This window comes from Trichoplusia ni, chromosome 13 (assembly GCF_003590095.1).
Source record: "Trichoplusia ni isolate ovarian cell line Hi5 chromosome 13, tn1, whole genome shotgun sequence".
Taxonomy (NCBI): Eukaryota; Metazoa; Arthropoda; class Insecta; order Lepidoptera; family Noctuidae; genus Trichoplusia; species Trichoplusia ni.
This window is the reverse complement of record NC_039490.1, coordinates 8,781,098-8,807,883: the sequence shown is the minus strand read 5'-3', so window position 1 is coordinate 8,807,883 and position 26,786 is coordinate 8,781,098. Positions and strand designations below refer to the sequence as shown.

The 26,786-nt window shown below is 39.2% G+C and overlaps 1 protein-coding gene across 3 annotated transcripts in view; it reads left to right on the top strand.

Annotated features, from left to right (window-relative positions):
• Positions 1-6: 6 nt before the first annotated feature.
• Positions 7-26,786, top strand: part of LOC113500362 (protein C21orf2 homolog) — a 48,654-nt gene continuing 21,874 nt past the window's right edge. For all 3 annotated transcript variants that reach the window (XM_026881129.1, XM_026881130.1, XM_026881131.1), the window contains exon 1: positions 7-543. In XM_026881129.1, coding sequence (XP_026736930.1) covers positions 464-543 — 80 coding nt within the window. In that variant the 5' untranslated portion in view covers positions 7-463. The remainder of the gene's footprint in view (positions 544-26,786) is intronic.

The window sequence follows — 26,786 nt, the reverse complement described above, 5'->3', positions numbered from 1 at the left end:
TTTGTCTTGGCGTCAGTTTGACATAAATGGAAATGGTTTTTCTTTTCATCCGTCTATCTTTATTCGTTTGATTAATAGGAAATTGTGAGATAATATTGTTGCAATAAACCTAATGATTTAATTTCGTTCGAAAACAAAAATAATTAGCTTTATTATGCTCAACAAAATTATAACGTCATGAATGATAACAGTCAGGCTCAGAGTTCGGCAAACACAAACAGCTGTATGTCGTGAGTCAGTGGAAACCTACGCAGCAATTAAGTCGACCGCCAACGTCAAGTGAGCGGAAACGTCGTGCGAGATCGGTTATTGTTTTTTAGTTATTTAGACGCGCTCGGGGCGTGTTGCCGTCGCGTGTCGCGCCGCGATGAGCTCCGCGTACACTCCGCCGTAAATATACCCGCTGTGTTCGTTTTTCTACTAGTTTTGTATACAAACGCCAGTGTCAGTGCAGTGCTAAACGATGGCGCGACTCACTGAAGAAATGGTGATCGCGCGCTCGAAGCAGTCGGACCTCAGCGCGATCAAGAAGCTCAACTGCTGGTGAGTCGTGAGTCAGGGCCCGTGGCGCGCACAAAGGAGACCGTAGTGTCGGCCCTAGTCGGCGGCCGCTCGTTGTGCTTGTCGTGATGTGAAATCGCAGGCAGTGCAGTGCACGGAGGCGGAACGCGAACGTATTTGTTTGCGTTAATGTGCTACAGTTCATGGTCTTAATTAAGGCTTTATCATAATTTCATTATAGCTTTCTGAACACCGAATGCCTTGGTCTTTCACTTTTAGTGGTCACAGAGAGTGCACAGTGGCCGCATGCCTGCCCGCCATATGATTATGTTGTATTAGACTTTTTATTACCACAACTAGATCATAACAATTAACTGTGGGAAACCACCTCGTCCACAGCATACACAGTAAGCACAGGCATTACTTTGTTCAGCCATTTGTTCATAACAAGAAAGTTATGAGTAATTTATTACAAGTAGGTATGTATGTAGCCAGTATCTTATCAGTCACACTATAAATACTTTATAAGTAGCATTTATTATTGTGTCACACGGTGAACGAGTGCATTTACATTACACATCCACAATAACTGCGTTAGTGAGCATCAAAGGAGCTTCGGCAGAAACAAAACAAGTATTCTTTGTTGGTAGAACAATAGTGTTTGATTAATTGTTGTAAATTGATAGTAAACAGACATACAGTTGTACTTACATTATCTTAAATGTTTGTTAAGTTGTCTTGTTAGAGTCTTGTTGGAATACTTAAATAAGTTCAAAGTGAGTGTTTTTGAAAATCTATGAGTGAAAGTTATAGTTGAATACTCACTCAAAACAAAATTTTTCTAATTAAGTTTAGAGATAAAAATGTTATCACCCTAATTTCTGTAAAAGTACAAGTTTTTGGCGAGATAAATCAATGATATTGAAATATTTATCTAGCGTTAACCTAACCCTGTTACCCAGGATTGACATACATTTGGGCTACTTGTTCAAATATACATGTAGGTAAAGCAAAAATCAAATTAAAAATGCACTACTTAACTAATTAGTTTCATATAATTGAAGTAATAAGATATGTGTTAAAAGAAGTAACAATATTATTATAACTTCGATTTCTAAACTCAAGGTTCCTTTAAACAATGTTTTTAAGTTATTTTGCCTTTGTGGACCCACTTGATTTGGTGGTATTTCATAAGTTAAGTGACATGCAAATACAATTTTCACATACTTAGCCTGTTTAGCCAATAATACTCACAAATAAAGAAAACATTGAAACTAAAGTGATTGAGGGACAAACACAAGGGAAGAACTTAGATCAGTATGGCTGTTGGATTATGAATTTCTTTGCTTAAAAGAAAAAACAGTTAGACCAAAAATTTACACTGAAATCACTCTAATGCTAAGGGTGAAAAGTCTCTTCATTCCTAATGTCAGCTAATTTGGCCATGTTTTAATCTAGCCCACTGATTCCACATCTATGCAAAAGCCTCCCCAAGTCCTTGCATGATACTCTATGATGGGCCATAAGAAAACAACCCATGATAGTTTAGTATTGGTAAAAGACAAGTCTAAATCTATATATCTGTACTAATATATAAAGCTGAAGAGTTTGTTTGTTTGTTTGAACGCGCTAATTTCAGGAACTACTGGTCCAAATAGAAAAATTCTTTTTGTGTTGAATAGACCATGCATCGAGGAAGGCTGTAGGCTATAAACCATCACGCTGCGACTAATAGGAGCGAACATACAATGGAAAATGTGAAAAAAACAGGGCTGGTATAAATCATAACTTATATCTTCTACCCACGGGGACGAAGTCGCGGGCAACAGCTAGTTTAATATAAATAAGTATGCACTTACACAATTACTTACTTTTCATAACTTGCACTTACCACATAAATGTTGGTAAAGTATTAAAATGATATCATTATTATTCCGTCTAGTGTTTTTAACTTTCGCAAATTAAATACATATTTACTTAATAAAAGAATAAATTGAAATGAACAAATCTGGTTTTCAGATTATTTTAATGTACTATGTTTAGGGGACACAAGTGCTTGTTCTGAGTCTGAGTGTATTTGTGCATGTTGTGAATCGCGACGCAAGGATTCAATGCCTACATGTACAGGAGTCATTAAAAAATAATTATTCATATAAGTCTGCTAGACAGTAATGATGACAACTTCTTTAGATATCCGAGTATATCGTGTTTACCTCTTATCAATGTTATATCGCATATCCGACAGTAGGTACTACCTAAGGAATGCGATAGTACGGAAATCGTTCAAGAGAAATATTCTACAGAAAAGACGAGAGATTTATTTTCACTCCTGGTTTGAGGAGGTTGTGCTGGTTGCTCAGAAACCCAGAAAACCGCGGTATAGTGTCCGTAGTGCTCTAAGTCGATGATAACCAGTACCAGGATTAACCTCAGAGTACGAGGTGTCCAGATCAAGTGACATCGCTGTGAAACGTCTTTGTCTACCGCCACGCTTGTCTGTGTTTCGGCTGGCGCAAGGGTTTCCCCGTCAGTTACGAAAATAGTTTAATACTTGTCTAATTTCCTGTCTTTATGTAATTACCCCGTTAGATAGATATCCAGAATATATATATTAATTAAAGATAATTGATTTTTTTCTTTGTTCGTGTGTTAAACAATTTAGATGATATATTTTTTTATCGTAAATAAATAAATAGATATGCGAATCGTAATTAAGTACGTAATTTCACGCATACATCATAAAGTTTGTTATCCACTCGGCTATCCATGCAGCGATGTTATTCTAGAAGAACATACCTATATTCATAAAATGTTATCTTATTTCGGTCAAATAGTACGAATTTAGTAAAACAGGTCTTTCTAGATGCTCAACTTTTGGCTTTTACGACATCTTAATCTAAAAACTAAAATAATGCATTAATTAGGTCGTCATTCATGTCTATTCGGAGTATTATTCCATTTGGTATCATCTCATAAAAGATATCTACTTATATCTTTATATGTCTAATACAAGTTTCCTTATAACAGTATCTGACATAAATTATTTACGTAAAAATAAGTTTTATGTCAGTCATATTACAACTGTAATAACGTATTTTAAAGGCTGTTTAAGCGTGAGGCCTCCCCACACTTAACGATCCATACAATAGGCTTTTATCAATCCAGCTTTGACTGTTCATGAGATACAGCCTGTTGACAGACGAACGAAGCCTTAGTAGTAGGGTTCCGGTTTTATAGATTCAAACATCATAAATGGTTTTTTTGCGATCGTGAATCAGGAAGTATTCCAGTGATAAAAAAAGCTGGCTATCTGGGCATACTAAGGGCGAAAAAATCGGGGTTAGAAATATTAAACTTTAGTAAGGAGTCTGCCAAATTGCACTTCGGAATACAAACTTATTCTTTTTGGCCAGTGCTGTTCTACTGAAGGACTACCTTCACCTTATCGATCCTAAGATCTCCATCTCTACATATACTTAACCAGAAGTAAATGTATAGATATTCGCCACTTACTTACCATCGCGCCGGTCTCGTCTCTTACAAGTTCTCTTGAACTTGTTACAATTGATTACAATAACACGTTTCCCTGGGAACAACACACGCTCCACTGACTGACATCCGAATCCGTGAGCAAGTCGATGCCGCGGCGGTGGGAACGATCACGGATCCACGCGGTGATTGTCAACTTGTAATGGATACCTGAGATACCTCGACTGTTGGGGTATATGTTGAATGTAAAGCAGAAACAAAACACTTTTTATACTAACTTTTATGAGGATAATGTTGGATAATAGATGTTGCATCATCATCATCATCATTCACAGCCCTTGTCCTCTCGTTGCTGGGCATAGGCCTCCCCTTCCTCGTGCCAATTTCTACGGTCCTGTGCTACAGTGCTAACCTCATCGCGACTCGACCCGAGACATGACTATGTCATCGACGATGATTTTGCATATTGCGTATTTATTGGTCGTGGTAGCTCATGATTAAGGACTTCGGTTGGGCCCGAAGTCAGGCAATCCCGATAAATTTTATTAAGTAGGTACGCGTGAATGAACCTTTGTATCATTTAATAATATTCAGAGCTTTATTCTTAAGGTACATGAATAGTATTGTAGGCCAGTACCAACTGCCCAAAAATCTCATAGTCCCATATAGCTCTACCGTGGTTTTCCTTTTATTTTAGTCGTCATTGCTACGTACTGTCCAAACGTGGTAGACATTACGGCGGTTCAGGTTTAGTCAGTAAGAGTCTGACTCTACCCACGTCCTACCCCGACCAGAGGTCCATAAGGATTCCGCCGCCACACCAAGAAAAAAATTATTCCAAATTACCTTTGTCCTTATTCAATCACAATCAAATTTGTTTATAAATATATTATTATGAGCACAACAAAAAAAGAATCGACTTCAATCCTGTAAAATTGTTCTGCTTGGACCTAACAAACATTGAATACAAAACATAAGATACAGTTAAAATTACTAAGTCAGTTATAAATCCATATCCTTAAGTAAATACGTACAATACAGGTGTCACACAACAACTACTGCAATTAACTCTATAATTACCACAGCCTTGTGGGTTCCGTATAAGGTCCGCGCTCTGTCTCATAAGGAGCTGGTTGCCTGCGAGTGAGTTACGATGACTTGTTGTTGTCCACCGTGGGTGGACACTGCATTGACAGACCATATATTTTTTGACTTGATTTTAAAATAATATATGTATAATTCTTTATAAGGATACATTTTAAATAAAACCGGTCGAGTGTCATTCGGATTTTTTGAGGGTTCCGTATAAGTAGGCTTAGGAAAAACGAAGGTGTATGAAAAATTGGTATTGACGTTTACCGCACGGGCTGCTTCCATGAGGCCCAGGACAGAGAATCGTGGAAGGGTTTGGGGGAGGCCTTTGCCCAGCTGTGGGACACAGTGGGCTAGATTAAAAAAAATGTCATTAACAATCGTTGCTTAAACTCGATTCTTAATTTTAGTGTTTAGAGCAACGTAAATATAATATCATCTATGTATTTTTCTACTGCCTAGGTATTTTAGTTCATGAGATACGGGCTATTGTTAGACATCGTAGCCTAAATAATAGGGTTCTGGTTCAACTTAAGGCATGGATCCCTAAATATAATTTGCCAGAAAACACGAGATACTATTTGTTCTGGTGGCTTTGAAGCCGAATCTTACCCATAAGTACAAAAAACACTCACTTACACCCTAGTCTGGAAACTCTGGATTATCTCGTGAGTTCAATTGTATGGTAAATTGGCAACGACAATCATATTCAAAAACTCACCTAACTAGATTTACCTTCAAATATTTGAAGGATCCGACCAGCCTGGTTGTAATATGATTCGTTTGAGATACCGATTGTACCTATATCTAAATATAAACCTAACTTATTTGTATTGATTTCATCTCTTAGTCTCGATTGCCACAGTATACTCGTCCTTGTCTCACGTCACCTCTCAAGTATGTCACCTGCGTTGCGTTAGCGCACACAACATAATACATATACCTACTGTATTATGACCATAGCTTTAACCAGCAGTAAATAAGCCCACGGGAATATACATCGGGATAAAAACTATCCTATGTGTTAATCCAGGTTATAAACTATCTGTGTACAAAGTTTCGTCTAAATCCGTTCAGTGGTTTTGCGTGATACGTACGATGTTATAACGTAAGTTACAATGCTCACTGTCCCACAGATCAAGTACCGAGGGTTGTGACACACGAGGGTTGTGCGGTAGGATCTAATAGGCGAAAGACATAGAAAAATACCTAATTAGTGTTTAATGCACATACTCACATGGGGTCAAACGGAACCCTTTAAGGGTCCGCTATGATTATGTATCTTAGGAACTGTGTGTGACAATGTTTCTTTCTTGCATTAATTTTTCAGCCAATTTGTAGCTTCTATAAGAGCCCTTAGTATCGTGAGTCTTGCTTCTCTTGCTATTATGAATTTGCACCTAATATATTGCAGTGTTTATGAGACATTCAGTAGCCACACAAATGCTTGCCCCATGTTGGAAGCACGACGCTCAAAGTAGGATATGTAACGGTGACTATGCGATTTTTACTGTTCGTGTAATAACCATTATTAGAAGTTATCCGAGTCAAATGCCTTCTAAATATAAATCAATTAATGTAATATTAATACACCTACGGATAGATAAGAACATGATCAACAATATAAATTAATTAAAATACATTATTGAAGCCGGTACATTGCGCAACTAGTATTTCTGGTACCTTAAGCTATATATCGCAGCCAGCAATGAATAGCTAATTATTTGATATTCTCGCCTCGCCTCAATGAGTGTTTAATACCTGCGTGTGACGTCACAACGGCTGCGTAACGACCTTTCGCTTGACATTGACAGCTGTCAATGATAATACACCCTTATCTCAGTAATTAGTATGAAGTATTTATTAGAGTAATCGTAATTGATTACAACTTTGTGTCTCGATAAGAATTAACTCAATGCGACAGTTTATTCATGAAATTGTATCGTAATTTGTTATCATAACTTGTTGATTATTATTTAGTAGATATGTTCTAACTTTGTGAAAATCTTATTTACCTCTGTTTCACCTGTGGAAATCTCATTTATCGTTTCTTCAAGGTCAATTATTAATCTATGTTAGGTAGTGTTAAGGTTAGTGTAGGACGCCCTGCGGCACGATGGACCGATGATTTGAAGAAGGTGGCTGGCAGTGGATGGATGCGGGCTGCCCAAGACCGGGATGGTTAGCGCTCTTTGGGGGAGGCCTACGTTCAGCAGTGGACGGCGATAGGCTGAGATGAGAGATGAGATGAGTGTTAAGGTAGTGTTCATATTAAATTTTATCAAAATATCTTCAGGCAGTTACGCGTGAAAGACGCGTGTAGAAGGAATTGTAGACACAAACGCATAGTATACACTGTGTTTGCAAAAAAAGAACACTCTCTTGGAGTCTCCCAAGAAACTGTTAAATAGGAGTAATATAACATAGCTCTCTATATCTATCGCGACGCTTTCTTAAGTGGGACGCTCGCCTGAGACCGGCGCACGCGCACCGCGTCGCCCTCCGGTCAGACGCTTACATTGCATCTTTGTATTGTGTTATTTTACTAATACGTGTATTGACAATTTAAACAAACGTGATGACGGTGTCCCCTACCTCCTTCTCCAAAAGTGATGAGACAGCGCACAACATTGCAGAGCATCGTTTCTCTTCCACAGAGGCAATAATACTCCTGTAAAAAAGGCCCTGTGTTGTCTGATAAGCTCTCTACCCTTGGTGCCGTGCCCTCTACCCGCTTTGACTTTGATTGATTGAACCTCATCTCAATGGTTGGGTGAAATTAATAGCTCCTTGAAAGTAGCTGAACTAAAGTAATAGAGGAAAAATAATTATGCCATAGTTCTCGAGGAACCCATAACCACACAGGCCGAAAAAGGCCGTCAATTGCCCTATTGCATTTGTATGATGCCGCTACCGGTCCTTGCTCCCATTCGCCTTGAATGATCTGGCCTTATTAGCGCAGCTATGACGTCACGTCACGACACGGTACAGTTAGGCTAGCGCTGCGCATGCGTAAACCACGACTGTCACATGAGGGACTACCATCACCTCAGAAAGAGATGTTATTGCATTTGTGGAAGAGAGATGCCGTTAGACGCCGTGTATGCCGCTGTCATCCTCACACACACCTAGAAGAAGGAGTAGGAATCTTGTTCATGATAGGACGGTTTTACTTTCATAGGGTAGTGATGTCATTGTAAAGGATAGTATGTTTTACCTCCCAAGATAAGTGGAGTTGACGAAGTCTCCTTGTAAGGTGACACCGTGGTGTGGTCTTAATCTAATCAATGTGATGACGTCATCACTTATGATGCAGGCAGCTAAATGATGTGAGATAATGTCTTGAGACAATACATTGATGCAGTAGGATTTCTGCTTATCGTTTTATATTTAAGTTCTGTTATAGAAACTGCTAAGTAAAAAAAATATTGAAGTAAAGTCAATGTTTTTTTTTATTGGGACTAGAAGTCCGCCTTTCGCATCGTGCCTAATAAAACAATCTCGTAAATTTCATCAGAGAACTAGACACAAAATAAAAACGGCCCCTATTGAGAACCTCCTTCCTTTTAAAGTCGTTTAAAATTAATTAATGTTAGTAGAAGATAGAAGGTTAGGAATTTCTTATGTACACAAGGCAATGACAGTGTCCGGTATCCAACGATCTCCGTTTTCAACGCCTATAGTCGATAAGTCCCTAAAAATACATTTGAATACCCATTGACTAAATATTTTCTAAACATATAGCATTATTTGTGAAAGTAAAAGTTACGATTTGTTTGTATAAGTTTTGTTATGTATGTGTGCGTGTCTGACTGGTTTCTGTGAACATGGAAACGTTATTATTGGCGTGACGTTTGGTCGTAGAGAATACGTATGTAAGTTTATTTATATTGTAGTATGGATGTGTCGATTTTATAGTTTTAAAATCTTTGACCACTTATCATGCAGATTGTCATGCGTTGTATAAATAAATTGATTTATAATGTGTGTTAAAATATTAAATGCGACTGCATTTTCCTGTTTATTTGTTGCATTTTGGGCTTGGAATTTTGATATATACTTTTTTTAGTTTTTTTCTGACTCAGAAAATAGTTTAGTGTTAACTAGTAGAGACCATAATTAACGTGAAACTTTTCTAACGGACGTGAAAAAGACACTTCTAAGTTTTAGGTCATTCAAGTTTTAATCCTAAAAAAGATTATTAAGTACTTTTTACAACTGTGTAATTCGAACCGGCGATCCTCAGTAAATCACACGCCCAACCACTGAGCCGCCGCGCGCCGCTCCGATCTAATTAGAGATATAGTATCTGGCGTGACTCACATTACCACTATCAGTTACCACGCAATTATGCACCTTATAACTATGTAGAATAATGGTCATAACCCCATGTACAGGTCAGTGGACTCCAAATATATGACCTGCTACGGTATTACACACCTTATATGCATCAGCTATAGTGGTGATAGTGCCATGTAGGGCATTTGCGAATACTAAATTAGCTTCGCCTATCGTTTCCTAGTTTCCTTTCTCCTCTTTTTGGAGATGTTCCGTCCAGTATTTATAGAGGACTAGCTTTGTCTAGATCTATCCGCGTTCCTAACATTCCCTTCGCCCTATAATAAGACCTGCCTATAAGTGTCCCGCGGTTCACAGGCCTCTTCTCATGTAGAAGTAGAATTGGCCATTGACGCTTGCTAGCTCTGGGTTCTTGATTTCAGGGTCCAAGATTTAGAAGTCAAGTTTCCTTATGATATGTTTGTTCACTGTGTATCAAAATTTAAAGTGACCGTCCAGGTTTTATCTATGTCCCAAAGCTTCAACTCAATTCGGAGTTTTCTGCGTGCCACTAATTAGAATTCATCCATGCATTTTCCTTGCAAAGTTCTTCCTTAAAACCCTATTATTTTACCATTGCTTTACTTACGAATCCCAAACCCATTTGTTTCTATTTCCAAAATAAGCTTCATTTGTGTGTTCGATCTCCAAAACAGCTAAACCGATTTGGATAAAAAGCTCCAGATACTCAGCGTCCTCGCAAGTTGTCGGCAGTGACATAAGCTTGATTGTTAATAACAAACGTAGTACTTACACAATAATAAGAAGCGGTAACGCCTGATATTTCTCACGGTTGCCCCACGCGGCCCTGACCTCAATCGACACAGTATACTCACATTTCAGTATATTTTAGTTTCGGAGTATTTATTTGTTATGTAAATAAATAGTGAAACAATGCGTGATGGTGGAAACCACGGTAATATTGTAGACTGTGCGGTAACTGTCGCGAATCAGATACAATGGGAACGTTTCTCAAAACCTCATGAACGTTATGGGTGGAGCTTATTACTAATAGCACTGGTTTTTTGGAGGTTACGGAAGCTAGATGCTGGTCTAAGCCCTGTAGTGCCTTCGACAGTTGCAGGGCCACTAGAGCCACATTGTAGTCTTGAGACCATAGACTTAGCAATAAAGGTTTCTTATATCTCTTTATAACTATATTCTTTGATGTATTTGTTGTTGAACCTTTTAATTTAATACTTTACAGACCTCATCAAATTTTATAGCTATCTTACGACCTTATGACCTTATTCAACTTTATGATGCCCTTGAATTTACCTCATGTGGTTATTTCATTGCTGTCTATGTAATAGTACATCATCCTATAATCGTATACCTGCTGGGCAAAGGCTACAGAAGAATGGACCACCAATGCTTGCTAACTGCGGAATTTTCATTCCTGTTTCTGAGATTGGGAATTCATGTTTAGTCATAATGTTCAAGTAATCATGTTTTAGTGGTTTCTTAGGTTCACGTGAATTCTAGACATTGAAATAAAACTTCTTTTACGGATTTTATTCGTGTCGAAACGTCGGTTACTAAAACCTAAAATCATCATAATCATCTTTTCTTGTTGATCGACCTTTCAGAATCCTTGTGTTATCTGTCACCGACTCTAGGAGGTTGACTGATAAGCAGAGAGGCTCGTCTTAATGTGATCTGATCGTTTGTTGTGTAAGAGATAAGATTTAGAGATCAAACATCTTGTAATATATCTGGCGTTTGATAAAGGGATGCCTTATCACCGACTTCCTCTTGTAGATAGAGAATTAGTCATAACTCTATATTTGAATGCTTTGATTTAATGACGCGAAATTCGAGAATTCTATCACACTGCATGGATGTCGGAGTGTTTTAGGTCGCCAGTCTAATGACCACTGCGCACGATTTTCCGTGACCCTCTCTTGGGATAATGTTCTGAATCTGGCTGAAGTGAAATGAAATCATTTATAATGCAACTAGGAAATATCACTTTTACATGGCTTTTTTTTTAAAGATGTAGTCGACATTTCCTATCTGACTACCCCAGGAAGAAATGTCGAAACAACTCAGGAGTCGCAGTCTTTTTTAAAGTCTAGACAATTTTAAAGTACTGTACTATTTTCATGTGATTTGTATGTTCTTGAAACCTCTCGCGATCCGCAAAACCCATAATGTAGGCAAGTACAATTTTAAATAAAAAAATGTCTCGTTATTCGTAAATGTAGTGAGGACGTCATTCTTGTGAGTCGGAACTGAGTCACAAGACGTGGGCAGTTACTTATTAGCCTGCAGAGCTCGATACTGAACACGGACGGTCATTACCACTCGAAAGTAAAAGTTTATACAACACTTGAAGTATAGTACACCTTGGAGATATAAAATGTCTGATGTATGCAATGTCACCACGCTTAGAACTATACAAGGCGATGTGACTCCGCGTGTAGTCACAACGCTCAGAGTCCCGACTACCGCTTAACGCACTCATAGAGGTTGGTATCTCAAGCATAGGAGAATACATACCTACATAGGGTATTTGGGTGGTCTAAGAGTGTAAGAGTGGCTTCAGTCTTCATCTTAAACTGACTCTTACCCAAATAATGCAAGAATATCGAAATGTTTTGATTTCTAGCAGGCCTAAAACAGGCCCGCGGTCGTTGTATGAAGGATTGCAAAGCATTGCCATACACCGACAGAAAAACGTGGATGACGTAGCACGGCGATTCAGGTTTAGTCAGTAAGAGTCTGACACTACCCATTTCCTCCCCCGAGGGAGTGGGTGTCCATGAGGATTCCACCGCCTTATCAAAAAAATAAGACCTAAAACAAGTTCCTCTCAAAGACTAAGTGCATGGTTCTAAAATGACATTTCAGATAAAAGATAAAAGAACTCATTAGTTCTTAACTTATATATCAGAACATTAATTAATAATGTTAACAAATTAATGATCCTCGAATAAGGCCAGACTACTTTTGACCGTGTACAATCGTCGTTCAATAAAGCAATCATCTCATTGTTTGAACATGAACAATTACTGGGCGGTACTCGTGTGGTGAATCAGGAGTCTCCGAATGTGACGTCACAGTGTTATCAAGGGCGCCTCGAGACGTGTGCCGAGGTGTAGGCGGCGACCTCGACAAATACCTATGAGAAAGATGGAGCTATACAAATAAGTACGGCTCTCTCGTTCTTATATGGAGTGTAGTTTGTTTCCGCGTTTACTTTTTCATGGTAGTGTGTTTATAGACAAAATGTGCCCAAAGGGTAAAAACAGGACCCTATTATTGGGGCAGCTTTGATTGAGCGTGTGGCCGTCTGCTACTACGCTGTATCACATGAACCGTTATGGCTAGATATTTAACACCTCATAATTTATGGATTTCTGTTCCCTGCTATAAAAATCAATAAAAACCGAGCTAAGATTAGTTTTCGTGTAGTTGTGTAACTGTCCCTCAGTATCGCGAGTCCGATATGCATTTTTTTTTCAATAATCTATTCATAATTGTTTTTTTTTAAATCATTTAATTTTACATTGCATCTACAAGTTACGAGGCATGGTATTTAGCGATATTGGTGTTCTGCTGCTTTCGAAGGTTATGTTAGGTTATTATATAGATCGTCACGCCTACTAATATCAAAATAAATGAGCAAGGCCATTGATTGATTTATAACACATAAGGTACATCTGGTTTTGTTCAGTGAGGAAGAATTGGCGCCATGTTGGAAAAACAATGATTGATGATGGCAAAATATAAGGGAAACCTTTGAAAGATGAGTTATTAATGTGCTGAAAAACACTGCTCATGAAGAAAACTTGCAGTTTTTTGTATGTGATATTAAAGGAAGTATTATAGCGTTATTATAGACTAGCTGTTGCCCGCCGGCCCGCCCGCTATGATAGAAAATGATATCACGGGAACATAAAATCGGGATAAATTCTGTCTAAATCTTAATATTTAAGAGTAAACATTTAAAATTATTAAATGATGCAACGGTTTACTCACTCAGGTGTGCCCGACTAGTTTCGGACCCAACCGGGGTCCGTTCCGTCAGTTCCACTTGCGAACCAGCCGCGTCAGCTCATTACTAAGGACTCCGGTTGAGTCCGAAAATAGTCGGGCTACCCCGATAAATACGCGTGAGTAAACCGTTACATCATTTCATAATGATTCAGTCTCACGATAGTTACTATAAAACATTTAAAATATCCACGTGGTTGACATTTCCGTATCACACAGGTTTATATCGCGGCGTTATATTTGTGGTAGGAATGTGTGTTGGAGTAGCTCTAGCGAATGGTTTGTTGACTGCTGTGACCGGGACGAGTAAAAATAGTAGCCATCTGAGTGATCATAGAACATAGAAGTGGAGGGAAGGGCCGGAGTACTACGGAGGTGGCCACAGATGCCGTCGTATCTTCGACGACCTCCGTTGGTCGTTGGTCGTTGCAAGGTGTCGCTAGCTCTGAGGTCCCGGGTTCGATCCTCGATCGGATCAATGTAAAAATTCACATCTTTACATTGTCTCGGGTCTGGGTGTTTGTGGTATCTTCGTTGTATCTGAATTCCATAACACAAGCGCTTTAGCAACTTATTTTGGGTTCAGAACAATGTATGTGATGTTGTCCGCATTTATTACCTTGAAACTTAAGGTGTATTGGGCTAAGGATTCATAAATAACGTTCCGTATGAAATGGCTAAAGAAAAACAAATTTAGAAATGGTGTCCCATCTAATTTTCTGCTGTTCCAACGTTGCTTAACATGTGTCACGTTTCATGGGGCTTAACCTGGTAATGAACGAACAGCAGCAGAGCCTTAGCATAGGATCCTGTTCTTTATGGTCAGAGCACTACTACTACTGATTCTTATAGAAACGGAAAAAGGAAAAATACGGTATTCCTAGAATTCTTGATCCATTGGAATAATGATATTTTTAGCGAATGTGGGAGCGTTTATGTAAATTTGTATGGGCGGCAATTTATTGTTTGAATAATTGCCCGTGACACACCATTACTACGACGCTTGCAGTTTAGATGACTGCTTTACTTCCATAAATTCTATGTGTACATTGCACTTTGTGAATTATGCGTTTACCTAATAATACGTAATGTTATTGTCACAATTTACGACTTGGCCTTAAAAAGTCTGAATAGGCCGTCAGATTGATTGAAGTGAGGTTTAATAAAGTCACACGTCGGTAAAAACCAAATTCTAACCGAGATTTCAACTTACGATTAATCTTGTAAGTGCTTGTGCCTGACTTACTGATATACTACTTCTAATGCGTAGATTTTACACCTGAAGTGGCTTTTTTTCTCTACAAAAAATTTTCAAAGTTTAAACGTTCGTTGATTATCCTAAATTGGATCTTTGCCAGCTTCCTGCGCTGATAACAATCCCTCATTGAGCCTCCTTTCTTTAGGTATAAGTTGTTGATGGTAAAAACTGCTGACCATGTCCACATCTCCAGTATTCGACAGGCAGCGAGCGTGTCGTGTCTTATCTGTGTGACGTCAGCTGATATTCATCTCCGAGCGTAAGTTTTGTAGTGTTTTGTCTAGTTGGAGATATCATATCGTTTATGTAACAATATCCTTATCTAGATCTAGGCGTCTTTCCTACTCATCTTGAAGTAATACTTCTCTATTGGTGGAGCATTATAACGTAGCGTCGCCGCGTCGAAGCGAATCCCTATTTTTCTAATATAAAGGTTCTCTAAGAGGTGGAGAGAAGTGGAACAGACCCATTGTTGTCGTATGAAGGATTGCGACGCATTGCCATACACTGACATAAAACACGCGTAACGTAGTTTAGTCAGTGAGAGACTGACTTTACACGTGTCTTTCCCCGAGGGAGTGGGTGTCAATGAGGATACCTCAGTTTTAGCAAAGTAAAAGCCCATAAAAGACCTTCTGAAGTACTAACTGCGCTCCCAGAAGTAAGATTGATAGTTGTAGAAGAGGCACGGCTCATTGCACCATGTATAGCTTTATCTTTCTATCACAAATGCAGTACAGGTGGTGGTTTGACCCCTAGTTTTATTTCCAACTATCGTACACCCAAGGTCAATAGCATAATGTTCACTTCTCATGTTTTATAATACTCCTGTTAACTTGTTCAATAGACGCAACATAAGGCAGTCTCATATCGTGATCTGTATGACAATAAACTATTATAATACGGCAACAGACGCACGTGGTGCCGGTGACTCAGACAGCTCCCTGCCAAGTAGGTCGCATGTATTTATATTAGTGCCTACACTACAAACATTATTGTCTTCTCGGGGAAAGTGATGAAACTATGTTCTAAAAAGAATATACTTTTTATGATTCAAGCCTTGTACTCCAATATCAACCACTTCTTCTAGTTCGTCTTTTCAATGACTCCGTAAAGCAGGAGCATCTCATTTCAATTATGAAGCCCCTCGTACACAAAGCAAGTCTTAAACGCAAAAGTTTCCGTCAAAAATACATAGAGGCTCGTGTCGGTGGAGAATACTCTGTAAAGTCTGAGGGTATCGGAGTCTTGCCGTACCTCTTAAATGAAGGGCATAATAATAGATTATTTAAAGAACTGTTTTTATTGCAAATAGGCCGTTTTCCACACACTGCAGTGCACAGCATTGGCTCTAGGTGCAAGGTTCCAAAATGTTCCTATGGACAAAAACCGGCAAAAAACTATAAGTTACTCTTTTAAATCTAACCTTCATACCACTAAGCGGACAATATTACGAACCTTTCGAAGTAAAGTGTATTATGTGAGTCCCAGGGGAAGCTGTGAATTGAGGTTTATGTATAAAGGTCACTTTACCAAAATTGTATATATTATTGATCCCTAAGCTTTTACGAAGTATTATTGGATTTGTCATTTATAGTTTTATAGTAGATAGTTTGTATTTTTGTCGTTTCTTTTTGTTTTATTGAATTGACTGTCTGTTATCAATTTGTTGTTTTTCTTTTCCGAGTTCTAAATATTTTCTTCCCAGACTTACCAACCCATATTTGTCAAGTTTTAATTTAAATTCCACTAAAACAATAAACCAGGCAATTGATTGACCTTTCAGGAACTGCTATCCAGTATTCAGTTCCTCATAAATTCAGTTAATAGTATGATTCTATCAGTCACCTACTGGTCCATGACGGTCTCCGGCGCGTGTCCTGGGGCCCGCAGCCACGCGGCGCCGTTCACAATGGACGGAGTCATCTGAAGGCGCTTCATATGTACTCACAGACAGATATTGTTCCAGTCTATGGTGCTTTATGTCATCTGAATGATTGCTGAAACTTTTTGGATTTGGGGCGTATTGTTGGAGTGAGATGGTGTGTTGGATAGTGTAGAGTAATTTCTCGTTTACACAACGGTGATAAGGTGGAGGGGGGGGGGGGGTAGACCACAAATCCTTCCTATGAGATTACATAATATTTTACATAAATTACCGGACTCTTCAAAAGTCCGGGATAAAAACTATCCTATGTTCTTTCTCAATTTCAACTCGATCTCTGTACCAAATTTCATTAAAATCAGTTCAGTGGTTTAGACGTGAAAGCGCAGTAGACAGACAAAGTTACTTTCGCATTTATAATATTAGTATTGATTGGATTCGAGTATGTAGTTTTCGTACTACGAGCTTGCTAATGTAATAATTACGGAAATTACATCACAATTCTATGTCTTTAGCCGATTGCGCCAGAAGGAGGGTAATTTCCTTAATAACATAAAAGATAAGTAGGATCATTTACCACTTGTTCCGACATACAAACATTTAGATATTAATGCTGCCAGGCAGGCTATCAAGCGGTGAGGGGTGTCTGAGGGATGAGGGAGAGTTGCGGGGGGGGGGGTGCGGGCACATTAACTTTTACACCAGCCTTTTATAACCAGCAGTGAACGACAATAGATACTGAATGTTTTAACGAAAATACTCGAGGAGAACTTGCTTCGATATTTTTGGTTGTCGTACCTACACTGTTTCGACTTACAGAGAGGTTTTGTGGCGAAATGTAATATTGAGAGATTTGACATAGCTGCAGTCATTATTCAAAGTGTTTGATTGAAGTCTTAAAAACTGAGTTTTAAGATAATTATTCGTTACTTTACTTATACCGAACAGATCTTTTAAGATACTCAAATATGCCGCTAGAATTTGAGATTAATATGATCTCTTGATTTACTTAATTGGTTTCCACTTTAAAGCTTAACCTGGAGACCTATAAATGTAACCACGTGACCTAAAGCTCTTTCTCTTAGAGCAGGTGACCATTACTGCCAGGAAGACAAATCTTCTTTCATCTTCTGGGTTCAGTTATAGAAGCATGAAAACTTCTAAAATACGCGTAGCGGGATTTTGTTTCCACATAACAAACAATCCTGCATCATAAGCTAACAGAAAGCAGTTCCTACTACCCTACGCGTATGTCTATGCTATGCACGGTGGTATCCTCCTACCCACATTAAAACTCCTTGGTCCATCATGCCCACAATTCAAGAGTCCATATCAAATACCGAAGCAGTAGTAACAGCATGTTGTGCAAGGTCAGTGCCTCCGCGCCGGGACGCGTCTCAGCTGCGGCGCCCTTGTGTGTCAATGTCATACGGTATGTGTGGCGCGGCAGAAGGTGCACTGCGGTTGGATACGACCAGGGGATATGCGTGAAATGGGATGATATGCCTAGTTGTATAGAATGTTTGATTTGTGGAACATTGTCGTAGAGTAAGTAGCACTTATTTGTAACTAGATGAATTTAACAAGGCTCGTTATTACTCTGATCGCTTCACCCAAAGTTCTGGAACTGGCAAGTATAAACCACGTCACTTTGTCGAGAAAGAGTACCATTTGTCGCACTCAATAGGCATTATAATTATCACGATCTAGTGTTATCATTCTCAGGCATATTTCCAATATAGTCTCAGAAGTATCTAGGATCCGTGCCAGGTTTCGAACCCGCCAACCTTGTACAAACAGCCGGTCAGTAGCCCGCGCGGCGCAATGCGGGACCCGCCGCAGGCCGAGACCTACTTATAGATCACTGCGCCATTCCGCACAAACAAAACCTGGTACACTTAAAGAGTGCTCAAATGTAAGTGACTAGGCAAAGTCACGTCATTTGGCGAAAAGATATTCCCATACATTTGGAACATTCTTTTCTAGTAAGTAGTATGTATAATTGTCCAGGTTTTAACAATCTCGTGTGGAGTGCAACTTCTGAAGTACTTGTATAACACACTTTATGGCTCATTTACTTCACCGCATCTCGGCTGCACGATCGCCCGTCCCTCTCGCACACATGTTCTAACAATGAGAGTGAAAGAGGCCGAGGATGATATTCAGGGTCGACGGATGCAAGGTTTGCAGGAATCGATACGTGACCAATGTTGGGAATATGAAAGTAAAAGTTTTGTGAATATGAAGTGAATGTTTCATTGAGGTATGGGAGAATGTGTATTGGGATATTACTTTTTACGAGATCCTTATGTTAATGAGGACTTATTTTCGCGTTATGTGGAGGTTGTGTTCTTGTATACTTGAATGTAGTATCAAAGTAGGAAGTTTATCACTTAAGTTATGATCCTCTTTTTAACTCTGACGCAAAAAGAGGGGTGTTATAAGTTTGACGTGTCAGTCTGTGTCATCATAGCTCCCGAACGGATTGAGCGATTTCAATTTAGTTTGTTTTGTATTAAAACTGGTTTTACTCGAGCCATTTAAAAGGAAGCCATTTGTGAGGGCCACCTAAAGTGAAAGACTCATCCCACATGGAATGGAAATCGAAGTATTTTTTCGTTCCCAAATCTCAAGATAATATTAACAGATATCTATCTGTTTGTATTATTGACAGTATAACATTCGTTACCGAATACCAGTGTATTTCAGAGAGGTCACTGACCGCGTTTGTTACATCCAGTCGCCATGTTTACGTAATGCGGGGGATGTGAGGGCTCCCACCGGCTCGGAGAACTTAAATGTTTTATGATAATACAATAATACAGCTTATTGCTGGGGTACTGCGGTAGTAAAGACATTTGCATTTATGATATACATAAATATACAGGGTTACAGGAAAAGTCGTGCTAGATCAGTTAAAGGCGTGGAGTATCCATCATTTCTGATCATCACTATGAAACGCCCTTTTTTTTTTATAAAGGCGAGGAAATCCTCATGGACACCCACTCCCTCGGGGGAGGAAATGTGTAGTGTCAGACTCTTACTGACTAAACCTGAACAGCCGTGCTACGTCATCCGCGTTTTTGTGTCAGTGTATGGCAATCCTTTATACACTATAAAACGCCCTACCCTAAGCTTAACTCTTTTGGAAACATTTCGAGATCACTACAGGTTGGCAATTCCAGATACCAATAGGTACTTGGAACTCAGGTGACTTCACGATATTTTCCTTCACTGTTTCTCAGTGGTGTTCTCGAATAATTCAGAAGCTTTAAGAAGCTTACACAACTTCAGCAAAAATCAATACAGGTCAGTTCCCTTCATTTCATACAAAATATAGAGGTATAATGGCGGACTCAATTTTCACTATTATTGATGTCCAACAAACGCTGTGTTATTTTTAGCATATGTAAATTTCATTGTGAAATTCGCATGCCGCTACTCTCGAATTTGTATATCAAAATATTACCCATCTAAAACAGTCGGTTAAAAACAATAGCCAACAGCCACGTCACACGATAGATATGTGATCATATAACTAACAAACCACATATAAAACACCGAGTAATTACGGAGGCAGTTGTAATGCACGCGATGTGCTCACAATCATAGCTTACCTAGAATCTGGACAGGTAATCGTTAGGCTAACAGATTGGTACTGCGTCCTTCATATGGTATGTAAATGGCAATATGTAATGACTAAGTATGTAATCTGTTTTAATGTAAAACTAGCTGTAGCTTATGAGTCTGCCTGGCCTGGATAGCATAAACAGCTGCAAAAACGCCTCTAACGACGTCGGATAACAGTTGCTTATGTGTGTATCCAAGGTGTGAGCTACCTTGATACCAAGTTTCATTTAAATTGTTCCAACCGTTTGAACTGGTAACAAAGATACACACTCAGATACTTGCGCATTCAATATAAGTGTTGGTTTATCTAAACTCTTAACTCCCTGGTGTTGGTTTTCAAATTTAAGTACTTTTTATTATAAACCAATCCTGCACTAAAAATGAGTTTATTTGATTGCAAATAAACTTGAAAATTCAAATGCCCGTCCTCAATTTGAAGGTTACTTACCTTCGTCGCCATTTTGTTCTATTTAAAATAACTTACATACTCCATACATTCTGATCGTTCTGCACCCTCTCAGCAGGGGGTAGGTACGGAAGGAGGGGGGGGAGGTCACACCTCAGCCTTGACCAGTTACAGTGGCCGATATAAACAAGCTGTGCCCCAATAACACGATAATATGCTGACAGAATGTTGCACTCATTTTACTATACCCCTTAATACACAACTATTTACTTTAAGATGCTGATATCAGTCCTAGTATTGCAAGGTATTCCTATTATGATGGAACACGATCGATTTAGTTTCAACCCTGGCGAAGTCGAAGTGTTAAAAGTTTCTAGGTTTTATGTAAAACCAATTTTAGATACATCCAGTGGCTATCTGATCTCCAAAACACATTTTCCTTAGTCACACTATCCTACGAAGTTTGTACGTAGAATGTTTGTCATTTTTCATGCAAAAACTACTGAACGGATTTAGACGAAACTTGGTACACGAGTAATTTATAACCGGGATTAACATAGTTTTAACTTCGATTTTCTGTTCCCGTGAGATCATTTTTAATCTGTAGCGAGCTGGCCCGCGGGCAACGTCTATTACCCTATATTCCTTACCAGATCCGATCCTCTATGAAGGATTTTTAGAAGATCAGTGGACCCCCAAACCATTTAACACATACATACTGATCACATCGCATCCTCATGTTTTTACGAAATTCCTCGTAACGGGACGTGTGTGTGACCACCACCAGTCAGCACTGTACACAGTGGTGTCTTATTCTCGTCAATATTGACATATTAGGCTCCATGCGGTCGTGCCCGTGCCTGGTGCGACGTGACGTCATGGCGTGTCACTTTGTTTAAGCTGTGTTAATTTATGTTTATTTTGATATTTGTTTGACGTTTTGCAGGTAACCGTGGTATTTATTTGTATATAATTGGCATTTCAATTGTTACTTGCTTTAATTAGTTTTGAATCGAATGGCTTGGAGTCCTCCTGTACTTAGTTTACGCTTAAATTGGCAAGGTTTATAATATTTCCTAAGGGATGTGAACGAGTAGCCCTTTTTCGAATAATTGATGTAGCCTTTCAGTTTTGATCTCAGCAAGTGAAAAATGAAACTCTTGAAGTGGAAACCTTGAGATGCTTTCGATATCCCCAATTTTATCCTTAATGTAAGCTCTATTAAAGCGGCAAAAATCAAAGTCCATTTCCATTGTCTACATTCCCCAACAATAATACTTCATACAATCAATCATATTTATGTCATCCGTTTAAAGCTGTTTTGAGCGATGTCATCCAAATAGGTGAAGTTTGTCGCACTACGGCAAACATGACTGGCAGGTACCGGCGCCTCGCGACGCGCACCCACGGCTCGTAAACGTCGCGCCGGAGGTGTGGGTTCGAGCCCAAGCAAGATATATGACCGGATCAAATTGACTTTATGATAGATACTAACTTGTGGATCTGTCTCCGCGGACTATTATATTGTATTCTGAAGTTTTTGAGAACTGAAAGTATAAAGCCCCGGCTAAAAGTAAACTTGAAATAATATTGCGGGTGCAATTTTTTGTCTATTTTTAACAACATCCTTTATCTCATATTTTTGTGAAGTTTTTTTTTGCTTATAGCTTTCCTGAGGTTTTGATGCATATCCGTGAAGTTGTATCATTCTTTGAATGGTACAATGGGAATGATATTTTGGAACCGCGCACTTAGACGCACTAATTCTCTATTCCTACGTTTCTTTAGTGCATGTATAAGACTGCTAGAAATAAAAACATTTTGATTGTTTTGTGTGGGAGCGTGACAGCGCACTGCACAGTGTAGAGCGTCATTTCTCTCCCACAACAGCAATATTTAAGGGGTGGTAGAGGTCTATACTGATAGTTATGTATGCAAGGCCGGGTGTTAGCCATCTTGTGGGGTTTGTAGTTTTCCAATTTGCTAGGTAATTGGAAAGTGACGCGGTGGTTTAAAAGAGAAATGAAAGTATGTACACGTTGTGTGTGGTTGGGTTATTGTTACTTTCTTTCGCGTTCTTGATGTTTTGGAATTAGGGTGATATGCATGTTTAGTGACTGAAAAAGGTATGGTACATAGACAATAGAGTCAAGTGGTAAGGAAGGCAGGATTGGTAAGGAATTTTCGATAAATTGCTTTTTCAACAACACACAAAACCAACGAAAATATTTTTTTAACAACTGAAACATAAAGCCTAACTTGATGAAGTAACATCAGATCACCCAGTTCGAAATTTTTAACTAATGAACATAAAAAAAACACAGTCAAATTAAGAACATCCTCCTTTTTGAAGTAGACTGAAATAAGGCCACACCTACCCCAGAATACCTGACAATTGTTTCTTTGAATACCGTTGACAGCCACTACCACCCCTCCCCCCTTCCACTGTATTCCCCATACCTGTCCCTGTAGCTCTCTGCGCGGCTGATGTGTAATGTCAAGGTCGTGGTCAAGGACACCGCACTGCACGCGGACACTGCTTCAGACGGGTATCGACCCACTGACCGATACTCATGCATGTAATGCTATACTTAGAAATAAATGTTCGTGTAAATAGTTTGTATTTCTTTCTCTCAATGCAGGTCTAGCCTCTTGGTAAGACAAGCCGTTGTTGAAGCGAGATACCTTATTATTGTACCTTTAAGAAGTGGTGATAGAACTTCAATATGCAGTTCCCGGTAGTACAGAAGAGGTTATAATAAACCTCCTTTCACATAAGAAACCTCGTTTGAAATGTTCCTTTTTCTATTTGCCGCCCTGATCTCCTGAAATCAAGACCGATAGAGGAAGAGTTATATTACTTCGAGCCATAATGGTGACCATTGTAAACCTTGTGCATGTGATTTGTATGTTTGTGAAACCCCAGCGGCACAAGGATTAAACTTACTGCGAGTCATTAAAAAAAAATCGGTGCCATCAGCCCTTGTCTCCAGGACCCCAGGCCAGATTGCACGGATAGCCGAGTGGTTGAAGCCACCACGCCAAACCCACTAAGCGCAACGTGTCGCGGTGTATGTCAAGCATTTGTGTGATCCACGTATGCTTGACTACGTTCTGGGTGTATTTTTGCATGTGAATCTCTCCGCCACACAAGGATAAATTTCGCAGTGCTGGAGTCGTTTTATTAAAAAAAGGCCAAGGTCTCAGTATAAATGACGCTATAAACCTTAACCTTATTGAAAGTTAACTTAAATCGACATGATATGAAAGTGAGTGACGTCTAAGCACTCAACCAAAAGTGCGGTATTTTCACTGGTGTGAATAACTCATTACGTAAACATCGTTATAAGTGGTTATAATATACATATCACTCGGACAGTAGCGATCATTTGATCGGTGTGGACCGAACACGAAACTATCATGTAATTGGTCGCGGTACAATCTGTGAACTTTTAAATTAATGTGACTGTTGGTATCGTGCGAGCGAGATGCCGCGCTATGTAATGTAGAGCGCTGTCTCCCTCCCACTATTACGACAGTTTTTGTAAGAGTTTCATAGTACAGGTTTCAGTTTTCTTGCGTGTGTGTGTGTATGTATATACGGACAGACGCACACACGTGCGTGCCGATGCTTCATAAACGTTCGGTGGGTTTTGAATTTCTTTGTTTTGTAATGTTATCTTTATGTTGGGCGCACACGACATGCTGGAACTATTGCTGCGTCGATATTGATGGGACTCTCGCGTGTTTTATTGATGTTTGGTTTGAATTGGATGCAGTTTTTATAAATTGTTTTTGGTATTTTATTGGTTTTTCGTGTACCGTGCTCAAATGTAAAATTCAAGCTTTCTGTCGGTGTGTCCCTCCGTCTGCAGTCACCATCTCATGAGCCATGATAACTGTAGGTTAGGTAAATTCGTTTTTCTTTTACCTGTTTGTACGACACCCACTTGACTGTTTTTTTTTTATTTAAACCTCATCGTCATTGCCTTTTCCAACTATATTGGGGTTGGTTTAGTCGGCGGTCGCGGTTTATTTAAATCTGTGGAAAGATTGTTTTGACTTTGTGTTATATTTAATAAAAGAAAGTAAAAGACTAAGACTATAAAAAGTAAATAAGTACTAAAATAAGGTTCAATATTTTCATATTTCAACACTTTGGAATCAAAGCCTTTCGAATCTCCAAGCCGCATTTATCAGGTGGTGATCCATCCTCAAACCTCCTCTGTATGGCAAGAAGCCGGCAAGATATACGTCAGCTGGTATTATTATAGTATGCCTTTAAATTAATTTCAATATGTTACGTGGTCGTGTGACCGGTAGTTTCAGAATAGATTTAAATATTGCAGTGTTTACGTAAACGTGAGGAATAGTAAATAACGAGTAACACCTCCTGTTGTTATGTGACCTGCAGCGCGCCGCCGCGCCGCCGCGCCGGACACACTCGGGTTGTGTAACAGACTGGTCAGAGACGCCACCCTTACAGCTGTACGTGTAGTTTAATTAATGAATACTGAAAGCCTCGGGAATGGACATGTTATGCGGAGGTATGAAAGTCATGTTGTGAGGAAGGCGTTTAGCATGGATGTGGATAGATATAGGGGAAGAGGACGACCAAAGAGATGGCTGCAAAGAGTGTTTCTGGTGAGCTGACGTCAGATAGTAAGGTATGGAAGAAGATATGTTGCGCCGACCACAAATAATAATTGGGATCTTGTAATGATGATGATTTGCTTTGGGATAACAATAGGACGTTATCTTTCGCGAAATGGCCTGATTTGGAACCTACGTGCAGGAAAAACAATCCATTACCATATACCAAGTCACCGAGTATAATAGGACGATACATGAAGATATATCGAATTAGAAGAATTCTGCCGTCTGCCCGTCTGCCCAGACTAGAGTCCCGGGATCGCTAGCTCTCGGCGCGTCTCCGGCATTCATTAGTGTGTTGGACTTCTTGTCAAGGGTTAGGTGTAAAGTGCCCTCCTTTATTTAGAGTAATAAAGACTATACGCCCTTTTGATTTCTTGCCTGCTTCCAGATCAGGATTCATTGTACCCTTCCTTTCATTCTCCGACCCGATCTTATGGTCGTTGCAGCGACATGTGAACGAAATGGCTTATTCTAGGCCGGAAAACACTTATCCAATAAGCAGAGTGTGACTTCTCCGGTAGCTATCTAAAGGCGTATCTAGCTCATATTGTCAAATCACAATAAATGCTTTAGAAACTTGAACAACATGAACTCAAGTTTAGCTCAAATAATTTGTCGCAAAACTTGTTACGAATAGAACTTTTAACACAGTTTTTATCGGTTTATTGCCCCTAACGACTCCAGTTTCTAACTACAATAGTAGTAACGATATAATTATACAATAACACTCAGTCACATCGCCTACAGTTGTTCACGAGCGGCGCGTGCGATGCGGGCGGTGCGTGCGGCACGAGCCCGCCGCGCGGACGACCCGCACGTGACGCGACAGAGATAGCTGTTAATTGATTAGGTCTTTCATTAGTCATTTTTTGCTAGTTGTTTACCGTTTTACTACGTATAGTTAGGTAATAATTCAATCAATTTGTGTTTCTTGGTTGACGTCGGGGCAATAAGTATTTACCAAGTTGCGTGATAGCACCTGTATTGTAATTCAAGCAAACTATATTTTTCTAGACATGACTTTGAACTCGTATGTACGTACATATCTGGTGTGTGTCTAAATATGGATGTTATAGTCGTCAATAACAGGTATTGTTCATAATTAATGACCATGAATTAGCTCCTATTTGTTTGTCTAGACTAGGTTAGATCGATAGTTCTATTGAATCGACACCGCTCCAAAATCAAAAATCAAGTATTTATTTCACATATTTGAGGTACTTTAAAAAATAAGAATTTTTAAACGACGTAATGATTTTCTATTGACGTCAACGATTGCTGTGAAGCCTGGCTTGGCTAGGGTTGCTAGCGGAATTAAATTATTGATAGAAACTTATGAATGAGTGATCAACATGACAACTATAAATCGATACGAAAAATACCATCACCACAAAAACGAATCACAAGTGATTTGACTACCGTCGGTTGACCCACGTTAAGTGTAATCAGAATTAATGTCGGCAAAGCGTATCGCTGTAATCTATAAGTGGTGGTCACCACAAATTGGGCGGACGAGCTTATGAGCGGCCGAC